General features: G+C 35.5%; 1 protein-coding gene across 1 annotated transcript in view; it reads left to right on the top strand.

The window, feature by feature from the left end:
* Positions 1–9,587, top strand: part of HDX (highly divergent homeobox) — a 172,215-nt gene extending 162,628 nt beyond the window's left edge. Inside the window, exons 9-10 of the mRNA XM_032620009.1 lie at positions 5,499–5,621; positions 8,747–9,587. Coding sequence (XP_032475900.1) covers positions 5,499–5,621; positions 8,747–8,872 — 249 coding nt within the window. The 3' untranslated portion in view covers positions 8,873–9,587. The remainder of the gene's footprint in view (positions 1–5,498; positions 5,622–8,746) is intronic.
* Positions 9,588–13,944: the final 4,357 nt, after the last annotated feature.

Below are 13,944 nucleotides of genomic sequence, written 5' to 3'. Positions count from 1 at the left end.
TCAGCTTTGGATTTGGCCCCGCCTCTAAGTGTAGGTCGCCGGAGGGCGACTGTTTTTTGCTCAGACAGGACAGGGTTCAAGGAGCCGCTGATTCGGGGGCTCTGGCTCACTCAGGCCGGGGGGGAGGGAGGGGCACGGAGTGCGGGGCGAGCCTGCGGCGCCAGAGGCCGGCATGACAATGCACCAGCCTGAGGCGCACCGTGAGTTCTCCCGGGGAAGTTGTCCCTGGATCCCGGCAACCTGGCAGTGGTGGGCTGCACAGGCTCCCCAGAAGGGAGGTGTGGATAGTGACCTGTGCTCGCACCCAGGCTTCTTGGTGGCAGCAGCAGCAGCCTTAGCCGTCTCTGGGGTTTGCGCTTTTAGCCGCAGCTCGTGCCCGTCTCTGGAGCTCCTTTAAACATCACTCTTAATCCCCTCTCCTCGCGCACCAGGAAACAAAGAGGGAAGAAAAAGTCTCTTGCCTCTTCCACAGCTCCAGACCTTTTCCCGGCCTCCCTCCCAGCTAGCCATGGTGCACTAACCCCTTCAGGCTCTGTTCACGCCGCCAACCCCAGTCCTCTCCCTGCCCTCCAATCAAAGCCTGAGCCTCAGCTCACAGCCCCGCCCGCCCCGGCTGGTGAGCAGACAAGCCTGTCGAGCTGGTGAGTGCCGGTCAGCACCAATCCTCTGCGTGGATCTCTCTGCTTTGCCCTCTGCACGCCTGTTGCTGCGCTCTCCTCCGCGGCTCTGAAGCTCCCCACCTCCGGCACCTGCAATCTCTGCCCGCGAAGGGGCTTCCTAGTGTGGGGAAACCTTTCCTCCTTCACAGCTCCCTCCCACTGGTGCAGGTCCCATCCCTATAATTTTGTCTCTGTTTTTTCTTTGTTTCTTTTGCCCTACCCAGGTACGTGGGGAGTTTCTTGCCTTTTGGGAGGTCTAAGGTCTTCTGCCAGCGTTCAGTAGGTGTTCTGTAGGAGTTGTTCCACGTGTACATGTATTTCTGGTGTATCTGTGGGGAGGAAGGTGATCTCCGCGTCTTACTCTTCCGCCATCTTCCCCTCATCCCGGTGATTTCCATTTTGGTAAATTCTGTGGGAACAAGGGGTCTTTCGCTACCTTATTAAGGATATTTTTTATAAAACATCACCATCCTACATGAACTTTTTTTTTACGTCTTTATTGGAGTATAATTTCTTTACGATGGTGTGTTAGTTTCTGCTTTATAACAAAGTGAATCAGTTATACATATGCATATGTTCCCATATCTCTTCCCTCTTGCGTCTCCCTCCCTCCCACCTTCCCTATCCCACCCCTCTAGGTGGTCAGAAAGCACCGAGCTGATCTCCCTTAGCTATGCAGCTGCTTCCCACTAGCTATCTATTTTACATTTGGTAGTGTATATGTGTCCATGCCACTCTCTCACTTTGTCACAGCTTACCCTTCCCCCTCCCCATATCCTCAAGTCCATTCTCTAGTACGTCTGTATCTTTATTCCTGTCTTACCACTAGGTTCTTCATGACATTTTTTTTTCTTACATTCCGTATATATGTGTTAGCATACGGTATTTGTTTTTCTCTTTCTGACTTACTTCACTCTGTATGACAGACTCTAGGTCCATCCACCTCATTACAAATAGCTCAATTTTGTTTCTTTTTATGGCTGAGTAATATTTAACTCTCAAAAATTAACACCTATATAGAAAATATGTCTCTTTGTAATCATTATTTGAGATATTTCGGTTCACTTCATCAGTGAATTTTGTTACCTTAATTCTGAAGTACCTGTAAGTGAAACCTCATATAGCAGTTCTCAATGCTGATTTCAGTAAGTTGATTTAAAATAGCCTTACCAGGGACTTCCCTGGTGGTCCAGTGGTTGAGACTGCACTCCCAGTGCAGGGGGACACAGGTTCGATCCCTGGCCAGGGAACTAAGATCCTGCATGCGGTGTAGTGCAGCCAGAAAAATAAATAAATAAAATAGACTTACCAGTTTGGAAATGTAATCTTCGTTGAGAGAACATTGTTTTATTCTATTTGCATACACATGCTAGTGTTCTTTGTTTTGGGATCAAAATCACCTTGCTGGTTTCTTGAATATATTCATCATAAGCTTCTTGTAGATACTTATCTTATTCATGTTTATGTTACCTGGTCTAGTGCCTAGGACATAGGTGTCTTGTAAGTAGTTCCTGAATGAGTGAATAAATTAATTTATCCTTGGAAATACTTTTAATATTATTATGCAAGTGCTCATTTATATAAAATCAATTAAGATCCGCAGCTGTATTATTATAACTTATTTCCCCCCACACTAAATTGAACAATCTCTCGTTGTTCTTGAGATTCACTGTAGCAAAATGAAAGAATGTTTTTTATGTGTGTTTGGTAATTACTAATATGCAAACATCACTATTCAGTGTGGGCATAGTGGAGTTTCTGACTTAGATATTTGCTAGAAATCCATATTGCTAGGAGTTCTAACTAACCCCAAATGTTTATAACACAAGTTGATGAGCTGAGTTTCTGAGGCATGGGTAGCTGTATCATAAAATAACACCTCATGTTTGGCATCCATCAGTAGCCTGCTCAGAGATCAAAGCCCCGGTTCTCATGAAGCCTTGAGTGCTCCCTACAGTTACCTTGGAGAATTGACAAAGTTTAGTGGGAATGTAGGGAAGATTTTAAAAAGAAAAATGAGCTAGGTCTTTTTTTGTGAAATGCAGTGACTGATGTTATCTTACTAGTTCTTCTCACAAACCATTTGCTTAGGAAAATCTCGAAAGTACACATAAATTACTGCCTGTAATCTAGGAAGCGTTTAATAGGCTTGCAAAAAGCAGCTCCAAGAAGAAAATGTCTGAAATATTAAATTATCTTAAAGCTGTTTATGTTTTAAAAACATTGCATAAATACTGAGGTGGAGGAATATTTACATGAGAAGAGATCTGCATACCAAAAGATGCTTCCTGACTTTTGCAAATGTGAATTACTGTTTTTAAAATGTTTTCTGATGGACTGTGAGTGTAGCTCTAGAGGACTGCACTTTCAAAGGACACTATGATAATGATGATAGATATCTCCTGTATTCAAAAAGACTTCCTGGTCAGCACTTTACTAATACTGCTGTTCTGACAATGAATACTAAAAATACAAAAAGTTTAGAATTAGTTAAGTGTATTACAGCAGGAGCACATGGAATTTTATTATAATGCTTGCTTATAACTTAGATTACTGTAGAGTGCCTTTGAACAAGGAATTTAGCTTGAATCATCATTTGCAGATCATTCACTTGGTATTAAATGGTCTGAAAAGGAAGCAGTTTTATTAGGTAAAATAAGTTCTAAACTGAGCTGATAAAATAATTGATGCAGTAAACATATTCATAGATAGAATATGATTAATACAACTGTATCCTCTCAATTGAAACAAGAATGCCCATAGAATTAACTAATTTAATGTATTTTATGCAGCTTTTTGAGCAAATGCTGTTAAAGGTCCTGCTATGCTCTTTGAGACAGATTCTCTGGTGGCAGAGAATACGTACAGCTTATTTTCAAGTTTTTGGCAAGAGGGCTCGGTAATAAATTTTTTAATCAGTTTTTTTGATATATAATTACATACAATAAAATTCACCTTTTCATACATTTAGTTTTGACAATTGGACACAGTTGTGTAACCATGAACACAATTTGTTATTCATCTGCTGATGGACACTTGTGTTTCTTCTAGTTTGGGGTTATTATGAATAAAGCTGCTATGAATATTCATGTCTGTCTTTTTGTGGACATGTGTTTTTACTTCCCTTGGGTAAATACTTAAGAGTAGGATTGCTGAGTCAGATGGTAAAAAAGAGTATGTTTAATTTTATAAAAAACTGCCAAAACATTTTCCAAAGTTGCTGTACTGCTTTACACTCCCACCAGCAAAGTATGAGACTTCTAATTGCTCCACATTCTCATCAGCACTTGCTATTGTCAGTCTCTTTAACATTAGCCATTGTAGTATGTTGGTGGTAGTATCTCTTTGGGATTTTAATTTGCATTTCCTTGATAAACAATATTAAGCATTTTCACATATTTATTGGCCATTCACATTTCTTCTTTGATAAAGTGTATGTTCAAATATTTTGCCTGCTTTTTATTCTGTTGCTGGTCCTATATTTGTGCTGCAAGATCTCTTTATGTATTCTGAATGTAAGTCCTTCATCAGATATGTGATTTACAAATTTTTTTCTCCTTATATGTAGCATGTATTTTTATTTTCTTAAGTGTCTTTTGAAAAGCAAAGGCTGTGTTTTTTTTTTTTTATGAAATCCTTCTTTTAAATTTCATGCTTTTTGTGTCCTATTGAAAAATCTTTGCCTAACCCAAGGACATAAAGATATCTTTCCTTTGTTTTCCTCTAGAAGTTTTATAGTTTTAGGTTCTACATTTAGGCCTATGATCCATTTCTTATTAAATTTTGTATATGGTGTGAGGTAAGGGTTAATAATCATTTTTGGAGGGGGTATAGATTTACAATTGTTCAACCACTGTTTTTTAAAAGACTGTTCTTTGTCCATTGAATTACCTCAGCATCTTCATCAAAAATCAACCAAATATGTATATGTACATATATATATATGTATTATATATGTATAAAGTAATATATAATAAATATTTCTGGACTCTGTTCTGTCCATTGATCTGTATGTCCACCCTTTTGACAATACCACACTTTCTTGACTATTGTAGCTTAAATAGTAAATCTATTCAGAGCAATTTCATGGCCATTATCTTATTTGAGCCTTATAACCCTCAAGCTAGAATTCCCAAAGACTGCTAGTATTATATCCATTTTATTGGTGAGTAAATAGAGTCACAGGTTAATTGGCCTGCCCAAGTTTACACAATTATCAGTAGACCTGACACTAAAATCCTCCCAAAACCTAGTCTATTGTTCTTTTCCTACGCAACTAGGAAAAATAGTGGAGACTTGCTTTCAAATCAGTGGTAAATTTGGAGATATTTTCTAAATAACAAACTCTTACATAAAGGTGGGGACCTCAGAAAACTACTTAAGACAGTCTTATTAAAAATTTGAGTCCTTTCTTGGTACAAAATAATAACCTCAGTATTTGGCTTTGTGAATAGTACATTCAGCATTACTGCATCTGCTATCACTCTTTACTTGGGGTTAATTGAGCTCTATTATTAATCCTAATCCAAATGCTAATTAGGTTTAATGTAGGAGGAGTCTTTCCAAGAAGGGAACTGTTTCTTGATTTTTCTCTTACTGGAATTTATTTGATTGGATTTTTGACCTTGCAGATTATTTTCTGTTGGTGATTTGCTTAAAAGGCAGCCTTTGAGTAAAAGGATAATTTACTTCTGTGCTTTATATTCCTTTATGCTAAAATGTTATCTTCTTTATTGTCCCTCTAAGTTGATTGCTTTTTAAAAATTTTATTGTACATCAAACATGTATGGTCCTAGGTTTGCATAGAGTAATTGTATTATTCGATGTTTTCTCCTTCAGAATGAAGAAGTCAGATTCATTGAAAATGAACTAGAGATTCAAAAGCAAAAATATTTTAAACTTCAGACATTTGTAAGAAGCTTGATACTAGCTATAAAAGCTGACGATAAGGAACAACAGCAGGTAAGTGACAGAAGAGAATAGTAAGCTGTAATGTATCATGTTGAAAAGTAGCATGTCACACTTGGGTTCTACATATTTTTTTGTTTTTATACCTCATTCCTACTTGGCATCAAGGAAGAATTTGTTACTTTGTGACTTTTTTTTAAAGCACAGTTTGATTGGGAAAAAATACTCAGATTTTGTGTGCTACTTTAGTGGAAAATCAAAATAACTGATTAATCATACTTTGTTAATTCCAAGCCACCACTAAATAGGGAAAACATTTAAAATATTTTTTACATAATTATTGACTGTATTCCCCATCTTGTTCATATTATTTCATTTAATTAGTTTTAAAGAAATTCTCAAAATGTTTGTAGAGATGGGGCTACACTAACTGGAGAGACACATATTTGGGGACCTTTTGTGAATGAAAGAAGTGAGGCATTTGCCTCTCTTCTGGATTTCAGTTACATTCCAGCCTCTACTAGAGTTCACAAGTGTTTGAATACCTTTTATTTCATGATATGTTGCTCATCACTAAAAAAACGTGAGATTACTTTGTGAAATTCTTTGTGACCACAGTGCAGCATTCACTTTTCCCAATTTAACGATAGTGTTTGATTCCTCTACCCCAACGTACCGCAAAAAAAAAAAAAAAAAAGTACTGAAAATCATGGCCTATATAATCAGCCCCCAGATAGAAACTACTGATTTTCATAGTTGAGATTGGGTATAATGGATCTCAAAATACGGTTTAAAAATATAGAAGACACATAGTAGTCCACAAAAGTTATCCAGGTCATCTCTTAAACTACTGATCTTTATACTATGAAATACTTAGAGGTTTATTTCTGGAAGGAATTAATTTTTATTCTGCCGAATAAAAGAGAGCCATATTGTCACTGGTTTCTCATTTAAAAAGCCTGTTTTTCTATTAATCTTGATTTTGGTAAGTTGAGTGAGATGAGTGTTCCACAGAATACTTTGCTCCAATGAAGCAGTCCAGGATTTAAAAATATATGATAATGTCTGACTGAAATATTTGATTATCCAAATAAATTTTTAATCAATAGCCAGTTTAAAATAAAAATAATGTTCCCAGAACTGTGCTAAGTCATTAGTTATGGTCTTTCTTCCCTTGATAATTCACTATGTGATTCTAGCCAGGTCAATTGCCTTTCTTGAACTTCGATTTCTCCACTTTGCAAGGAGGATAAGAATGGTTAACATTATGGAACTTGGCATTCACACCCTAGGGCCCAGAATAAGTATTATAGAGACTGATGATATATTTGGGAAATGCCTTAATCTCTTAGGAAGAGTGACACTAGGTCAGGCTCTGACTGATGAAGAACCTGAAGTGAAGAGGGCTCATTGTGTTCACTTTGGTCTATGAAAAAGACAGTTCTAGTAACTGACATAATCTGAAGATTTGTTCAGTGTGCCAATGTTGCAATCCAGAAGATACTGAAAAGGAGAATTTTAAAGTGGACTTCATGCATTAGTTGTGCCTTATATTGCCTCAGATATTAAAGTTTTCCTATTTCATACTACACTCATTTTAGTCAACTACATTAGGTGCAATGAGAAAGAAATAAAAAGTAGTGCTTCTTTGATTTGAAGGTCTCCCCACTAGAATTTAGAATGTCATTAACTTTGCTCATCTACTTTGACTTTCCAGTACTCTAAGCTATGTTAATTGTAACACTTTGCCCTCTTTAATGGGGCTTCTTCACACTTGCAAAATGAAATAAATCCAGTGATGTATTTCTCATAAACTATGATCAACCAATATCAGCAAAGTCTTTGTTTCACCTAGACTGGGTTAGTGGTAAACAAGTGATCTAGCAGAAAAGGGCTCTGTGTCCTATGACTGCAATCTAGAAACCTTAGAGAGTATGTAGTACCTTTAGGTGACTGCTTTGTAAATAGTACACTCAGTTTCATCAAGAAGTTCATGGACAATTTAATAGCATAAAATAAATAATAAATTTTTGTTCAGAAGGAGTTAGTCTTTCCTTTTGAAGCCTGACAGAAAGCTCTAATCTTTCCTCTTTGCTCTAAGACAAAAACTGTAGGATTTATAGCTGTCACTTCTTTTAATAAACAGAATAGGAGAGTAATGTCTTATTTCAAGTGGATTTCATGTGTTCTCTAACATGCCCTGTTTTTTCGTTCCGTATTTGGGTAGTGGCAAGCTTACATTTGTTCCTGTTCCCTTGATCTTTGTTTACTACTGCACCCAAAGCCCACACTACAAGTAACGTTGTCTAAAACTTGCCGAGATATGCTACATTATTTTTGGTATTAGGATCATCAAATTAATCATTTAATTTGCAATTTCTGATGGTCAAATGGGCATCAGCACTACCAACCAGATAAAACTTGATTAATTATTTATTTCTCTAGTATGAATGCATGTTCTGCAACTCCAGATGAAACAATTACAGCATGGCAAAGTTTAGTTCATGGCTCTTGGCTTATCCAAATTACTCCAGCAGAAAAAATGAGCAGCCCTCTAGATGCATCATTACACAGCCAAATTCACTGGTTCAGCAGTGTCTTGGTGAATGCTTGGCCATCTGTAGATATGGGCATGGCCTAATAAAAGAAAAAAAATCACTTGGACTTTTAAATTGTTAAAGTTTAATCTAAAGTAGAATAGCTGAACTTTTCCCCTAACTGCTAAGTTCTTTCTCCCACTGAAGTACAAAATACTCTTTTGTGAAATGTGTTTTAGTCTGAAGGACACAGCATAACCAAGCAGGACTATTTTAATAAGGAATATAATGTTAAAGCCCTTTAGCAGTTATCAGTGAACACTCAAAACTAGTATGAAAATCACTTATCTCAAACGCTTCAAGGCATTTGGTTCAGAATAGTTGCTCATTTCTCTCCTTATTTCCCTTTTGTTCAGGATTCCACTCTATATAATCCACGCTCTCAAGATCTAGTATTTTGTTACTTCCTTAATAATGTATGAAGAATTTTTCTCTTAGGTAAGATATTGTATAAGGTCCTGAAAGAGAAATGCTCCTTTATTTAAATCTGTAAAAATAAATCAATGTGAAAGGACCACAACTATAAAATTGGAAAAAATATGTCCACGTACTAATTCAAAACAATTGATTTTTCTGACTCAGGCACTGCTGTCAGATTTACCTCCTGAATTAGAAGAGATGGATTTCAATCATGCCTCACCGGAGCCTGATGATACCTCATTCAGTGTGTCTTCTTTATCAGAGAAAAATGCCTCAGACAGTTTGTGATTGGGTAGGGGGAGGATATATGATACAGCCTTTTGGCTACCTAACAGGTATGCATTTCAAGATAGTTGCATTCTGTTGTCCTGAAATTCTTCAGTTGGAAAAAGATATTGTCGAACAACGTATACTGAAGGATTAACAAGATATAATGGCTGTGGTGCAAAAAGATGTATGTAAAATTTAAAAGCATTGTTTGAGAGTTTTTTCCAAACTGATGGAACTCTGGGAAAAAATGTAATTAATTTTGAGCAGTTTAGCTATGAAATGCATAATGTCTAATTTCTGAAAGGTCTTTTTGGTTTTATAGAAGAATCTTAGTTTTAGTAATAGTTTTGACCAGAGACACAAAAACAAAGATATTTCAACGTAGCTTATCAAGTTACTGAAGCTTGATTAGTCTTGTTTTTGTAGCCATTATGTCTTCTTTCTTCCTCTCTCCTTTTCCTGTTATCTACATACACCTTTATTCAGGAAAGTGGACTGAAAATTGAAAACAAAACCTTAAAAATGTTTTTTAACCTGGATGAATCTTGGGATTTATTTTTAAACCCCTATGAGAATTTGACTTAAGTTAATGTTTGAAAATTGAAGTGATTACTACTATACAATTGTAAATTATTTGTATTCTTCCATTATGTAACCCAAATATTTTGGGAGGGCAAGTATTATGGAAAAGTAATTCATGGACATGAAGTCAAATAAATTATGAAGTGTATAGAACAAAATGTTGTAAAAGATTAATCTTAATGGGAGTCTTCATTGCTGCAAATGACAAATATTGATAAGATTCACATTCTACTAGTAAATTTATATAACTGAGTTAGACGAAATGTTGCACAAATATTACAAGTTTATCACCATCACCATAATATTTCTTCAGTTCTTACACTTTATGAAACAAGAAGTCAAGGTAAGCCACTGAGTTTTCTTTGTGTGTGTTGTTTTTATTTTTATCTAGTCACTTAACTTTGCCACAAAATTTACCTCATTTCCATGCGAGACTTGTACAGAGTCATCAGCCAAGGATAATATCCAAAAATAATTATACTACTTTGGTTGTAAATCACAGTCCTCTGAATTTCCTGGATACTATTCTATGAGTACACTCCTAAAATGGGCATGCTACCCAGTTGTTCTATTAGTAGCTACCAGATAGCACCACACTGTAGACAATTTTTTGCAGACCTTCCCTTCCAGGGTACCAGATGGCATTACCATGACCCATAGAAGGGAAAATGCTAGTTTCTCCCTGAGCACACAGTATCACATATTTGTGAGTTGGCAGTGTGGAATTGTATCACATGATTAAATTACTATCTATACCTAAAAGATTAATGAAGTAACTAGATGGCTCTTTTGGCCATCAAGCTTCTATATCAGATATTTTTGTAATTTGTAAGTAAAATCAAGTTTGATCTTGGAATCACAGGTACCAACTTATGAATACAAAAATGCAGTCATGAATGTCTTTGACCTTGAAATGTCCCCTCCCACACACACAAATAGGTAAGGTTCATTGATAATCATTCACTTTGTCAGCTATTTGTTTGATTTAATATTGCTGCCATGCTATTGTTATGGTTCTTTGTTAGCAGAAATATTTCAGTGGTTAGGTATGCTCCCTTTTAGCTGAGAGCTGTATGGTTCTTCATAAACAATTTTTAGTACTCCTTGTTGACAGGACAAATTCCATTCAGAGAAAAGAGGGCTGAGTAACAGAACCTTGGGTATTATGTTTAAATTTATCAGTCACTCTAATTCCCTATGAGATAAAGAGTCTCTACTATATACAGCAAATAGAGAAACCATTTCTTGAGGTAACATGAACAAACTCCAGGTCTTCAAGTCTCTCTTACCATCCTTTTTACTAGTTGTTGAGTTTATCTTTAAACTATAATTTCTCCTGCTTCAATTTAAGCACCTTATTGTTGAGTTTTTGTTACTAAGTAAAGATAGGTGATTCTCTCCTACATCTTTGAACTCTATGGATTATGCTTGTCACACTTCAGCAATTAGTCAATACATCAAAAATTATTCATTGAACTCCTGCAATAGGGACATTGGATTTCTACTCCTCAGCAAGCCATAAACTTCCAAATAAATTATTTCTTTTCACTTTTTCAAGGATAGAAATAAAATTATTTAAGTAGAAATTTTCATAGACTTAAGGATTTTACTAGGTATGGCATAGATGATTCCCTTGTCCCTGTTTAAAGTTCCATTAGAATAGAAACTGCATAAATCATAACAGTACACTTAAGAATCCTTTTGTCTTGACATTTGTGTTTCAGCCCTAAAATTATTTATTTTACTATCATTGAATGTAAAACATTTCTAAAACGAAATACAGTTTTTCTGTAGCAGGAACCAAAGGAAATAGATGTATCCAGAAAAAGAAATCAAAATTGGCAAATTGAAATTATACACCATAGATTTTGAAAATGATGCCAAGGTCAAGTATTAAAAATCTACTTTGAAGAAAGTATATTTTCACATGTATAGATTGGAATTGATTTTGAGACTTTTAGAGCAGGAAAATATCAGTTTATGGACTCCTTTTGTGAACATCATGACTGGGAGGAGAAAAACAACTAGTGTTTCTTTCTTTAGGGCTTTGACACAATAATAAAACAGAACATAGTATCTGAAGCCATACTATCTCTCACAAAGACAGATGCCAACATGATTTTTTTTCCTTTTCTTTTAACTATCCTTTGATGTCTGCTTTTGGCCTGTTTCTAAACAGGGAATGTGTATCTAAAAGCAAAGCAGTTACCAGGACTTCCCTAGCAGTCCAGTGGTTAAGACTCTGAGCTCCCAATGGCTCCGCCAGAAAAAAAAAAAAAAAAAAAAAAGAGAGCACTTACCTTTCAAAATGTGTATTAAAAAAAAACCCTGAAGTACCTCTGTTATTTCAGCCAAGCTAATATTAGTCCCAAGAAAGTGAGAACTGCAGTTGTCCTGGAGAATAGGAAAATTAGCACACGCAAGAAAAACATTGACAGGAAATCAGCCTCTTCATGGAACCTAGGGATGTTTTGTTGTAACGTCAGTTATCAACAGAAGGAATTTTGTACTATCATTGAAATCTTGTGATAGAAATGTTTGTTATTGTTGGAGAAGAAAAGGCTGCAACCCAATTACATCCTAAGCTCTGTATACTACCAAGACCTCAAAAGATGTCCAAGAGGTAATTTCTCCAAAGACAGTAACATCTATTTTAAGACACTTTCACAGTCAGCAGTATGTAAGTTTGTAGGAGAAAGCATAAGTGGTATATTTAAAAGAATTCTAGACTCTAAGATTGACTTTGTTGCCCTTTTTAGGGAGGAGGGAGCATTCAGCCCATTTCCAAGAATAGTTTCCTCACCTTGGCCTGACAGCTTATGATCATATTTAAGAAGAATTCTGAAAACTCTAACTCCTGTCCTTCCTCCATATTGCAGTGGTGGTATACAGGGAATATTGCTTATTTTTTTTAAATATTAGATTTTCATTCAGATCCTAAAAATGCCAAATTCTGATAGATTAGTCTTTTAAGGGAGTTATCATTAGGAGTTATGAATAAATGGGTTTATCTTTGAAGTTGGTGTTATCCTTGGCAGACAACACTGTATCATGCTCTTCACTAAGCTATGCTCTGTGATATTATAATGGGGGAGCCTACTAACTTGTGAGCCTACAGTCAACATACCATTGCCCGAAACAAACCTTTATTAAGAACAGATTTGCTAAAGGATAAAAGAGAATAAAGTGATATTTTCATGGAAATATATTACGATTGTTCCATTAAAGTGTATACTGAGTATATATTTCTCCACATTGAAATTTTATTTTGCATTAACTCATTAATTACTTTTAGTAATCTTGTGTCCTATTTTACTGGCACTACCTCTGAAACATACTATCATGTTAAAACCACATCAGGCTGTATAATGTGAAATTTTGTAGTGTTTTTATTTAAACTTTTATAGAGGCAATAAATGATTTCCAACTAATAAAGGCATCTCTTTCTTGTAATGTTTATTTTTCTAAGTCTTTGTGTTTTAATTATTGTACCCCTTTTACAGATAATTTTTTCCTCCCCAAAATAAGGTTCTGATAAAAAGACCAAAAAATGCAGAGAATAATAAGGTATTTGGAGTCAGAAAAGGGAGAACACGGAGTGCTCAAGTGGAAATTTGGTTGATTTCCAAGCTGACATGTGTATCATCTTTAATTGGCTTTACATAACAAAGAATTACTCCAACACCAGTGGAATAGAGTGAATATTCAGTAATAGACAACAGATTCAAATGGTAAAAACAGCAAGTAAATTCCACAGTATAAACAAAGAATGCTATTTTTACAACAGATTTTTTTTAAGTGTCAGTGGTTGCATCTAACTTCTGGCTCTCTTTTTGACACCCGTTGAACATGTTATTAGTTTGGGTGAAATACACCCATATTTTTTTGGTTAAAGTCTTATGTCAATTAAAACTTTTCATGTTATCAAATGTGGGAGGGCATGGGATGAGCTTCAAGTAGCACATCAGCAGTTTTCCTTCCCAGTTGATACATTTTCAGGAATGTTGGAAGGACAAAATGCACTTCAAATGACCCATGTCTTTCTCAGATCTGCAAAGTCATTGACTTAAGGTGGTGAAATCCTTTGATTTTATAAAAATGAATGGGAATCATTACAAATATATTTAAAATACAAGTCGATGGATGAGTATGTCCATAAAATTGAATGATGTTTTTCACACTCTTTGAGACTAGTTTTTTATATTTCTTGTTTATATCATATTATAAAAGTAATAGATGTTCTTTGCAGACATTTTAGAAAATGTAGCTAATATAAAGAAAAAAACACTTGCAATCCCACTCCCCAATAATAATCATTGTTATCATCTTAGTATATTTAATTCATCTTAGTATATTTAAGTCATTTCTTGTGCATATTGCATATATTCAGCAATAGTGAGATTATACTGATTATGCAGTTATGTTTCCTGCTTTTTCTCTTAACAATGTATTGAGAGCATTTTCCCATGTGACCATTTGTCACAAAGATATTTTAGTCTCAACTGCAT

Source organism: Phocoena sinus, chromosome X (genome assembly GCF_008692025.1).
Source record: "Phocoena sinus isolate mPhoSin1 chromosome X, mPhoSin1.pri, whole genome shotgun sequence".
Taxonomy (NCBI): domain Eukaryota; kingdom Metazoa; phylum Chordata; class Mammalia; order Artiodactyla; family Phocoenidae; genus Phocoena; species Phocoena sinus.
Note: the sequence above shows the minus strand (reverse complement) of the source record. Positions and strands in the feature narration are given on the sequence as shown.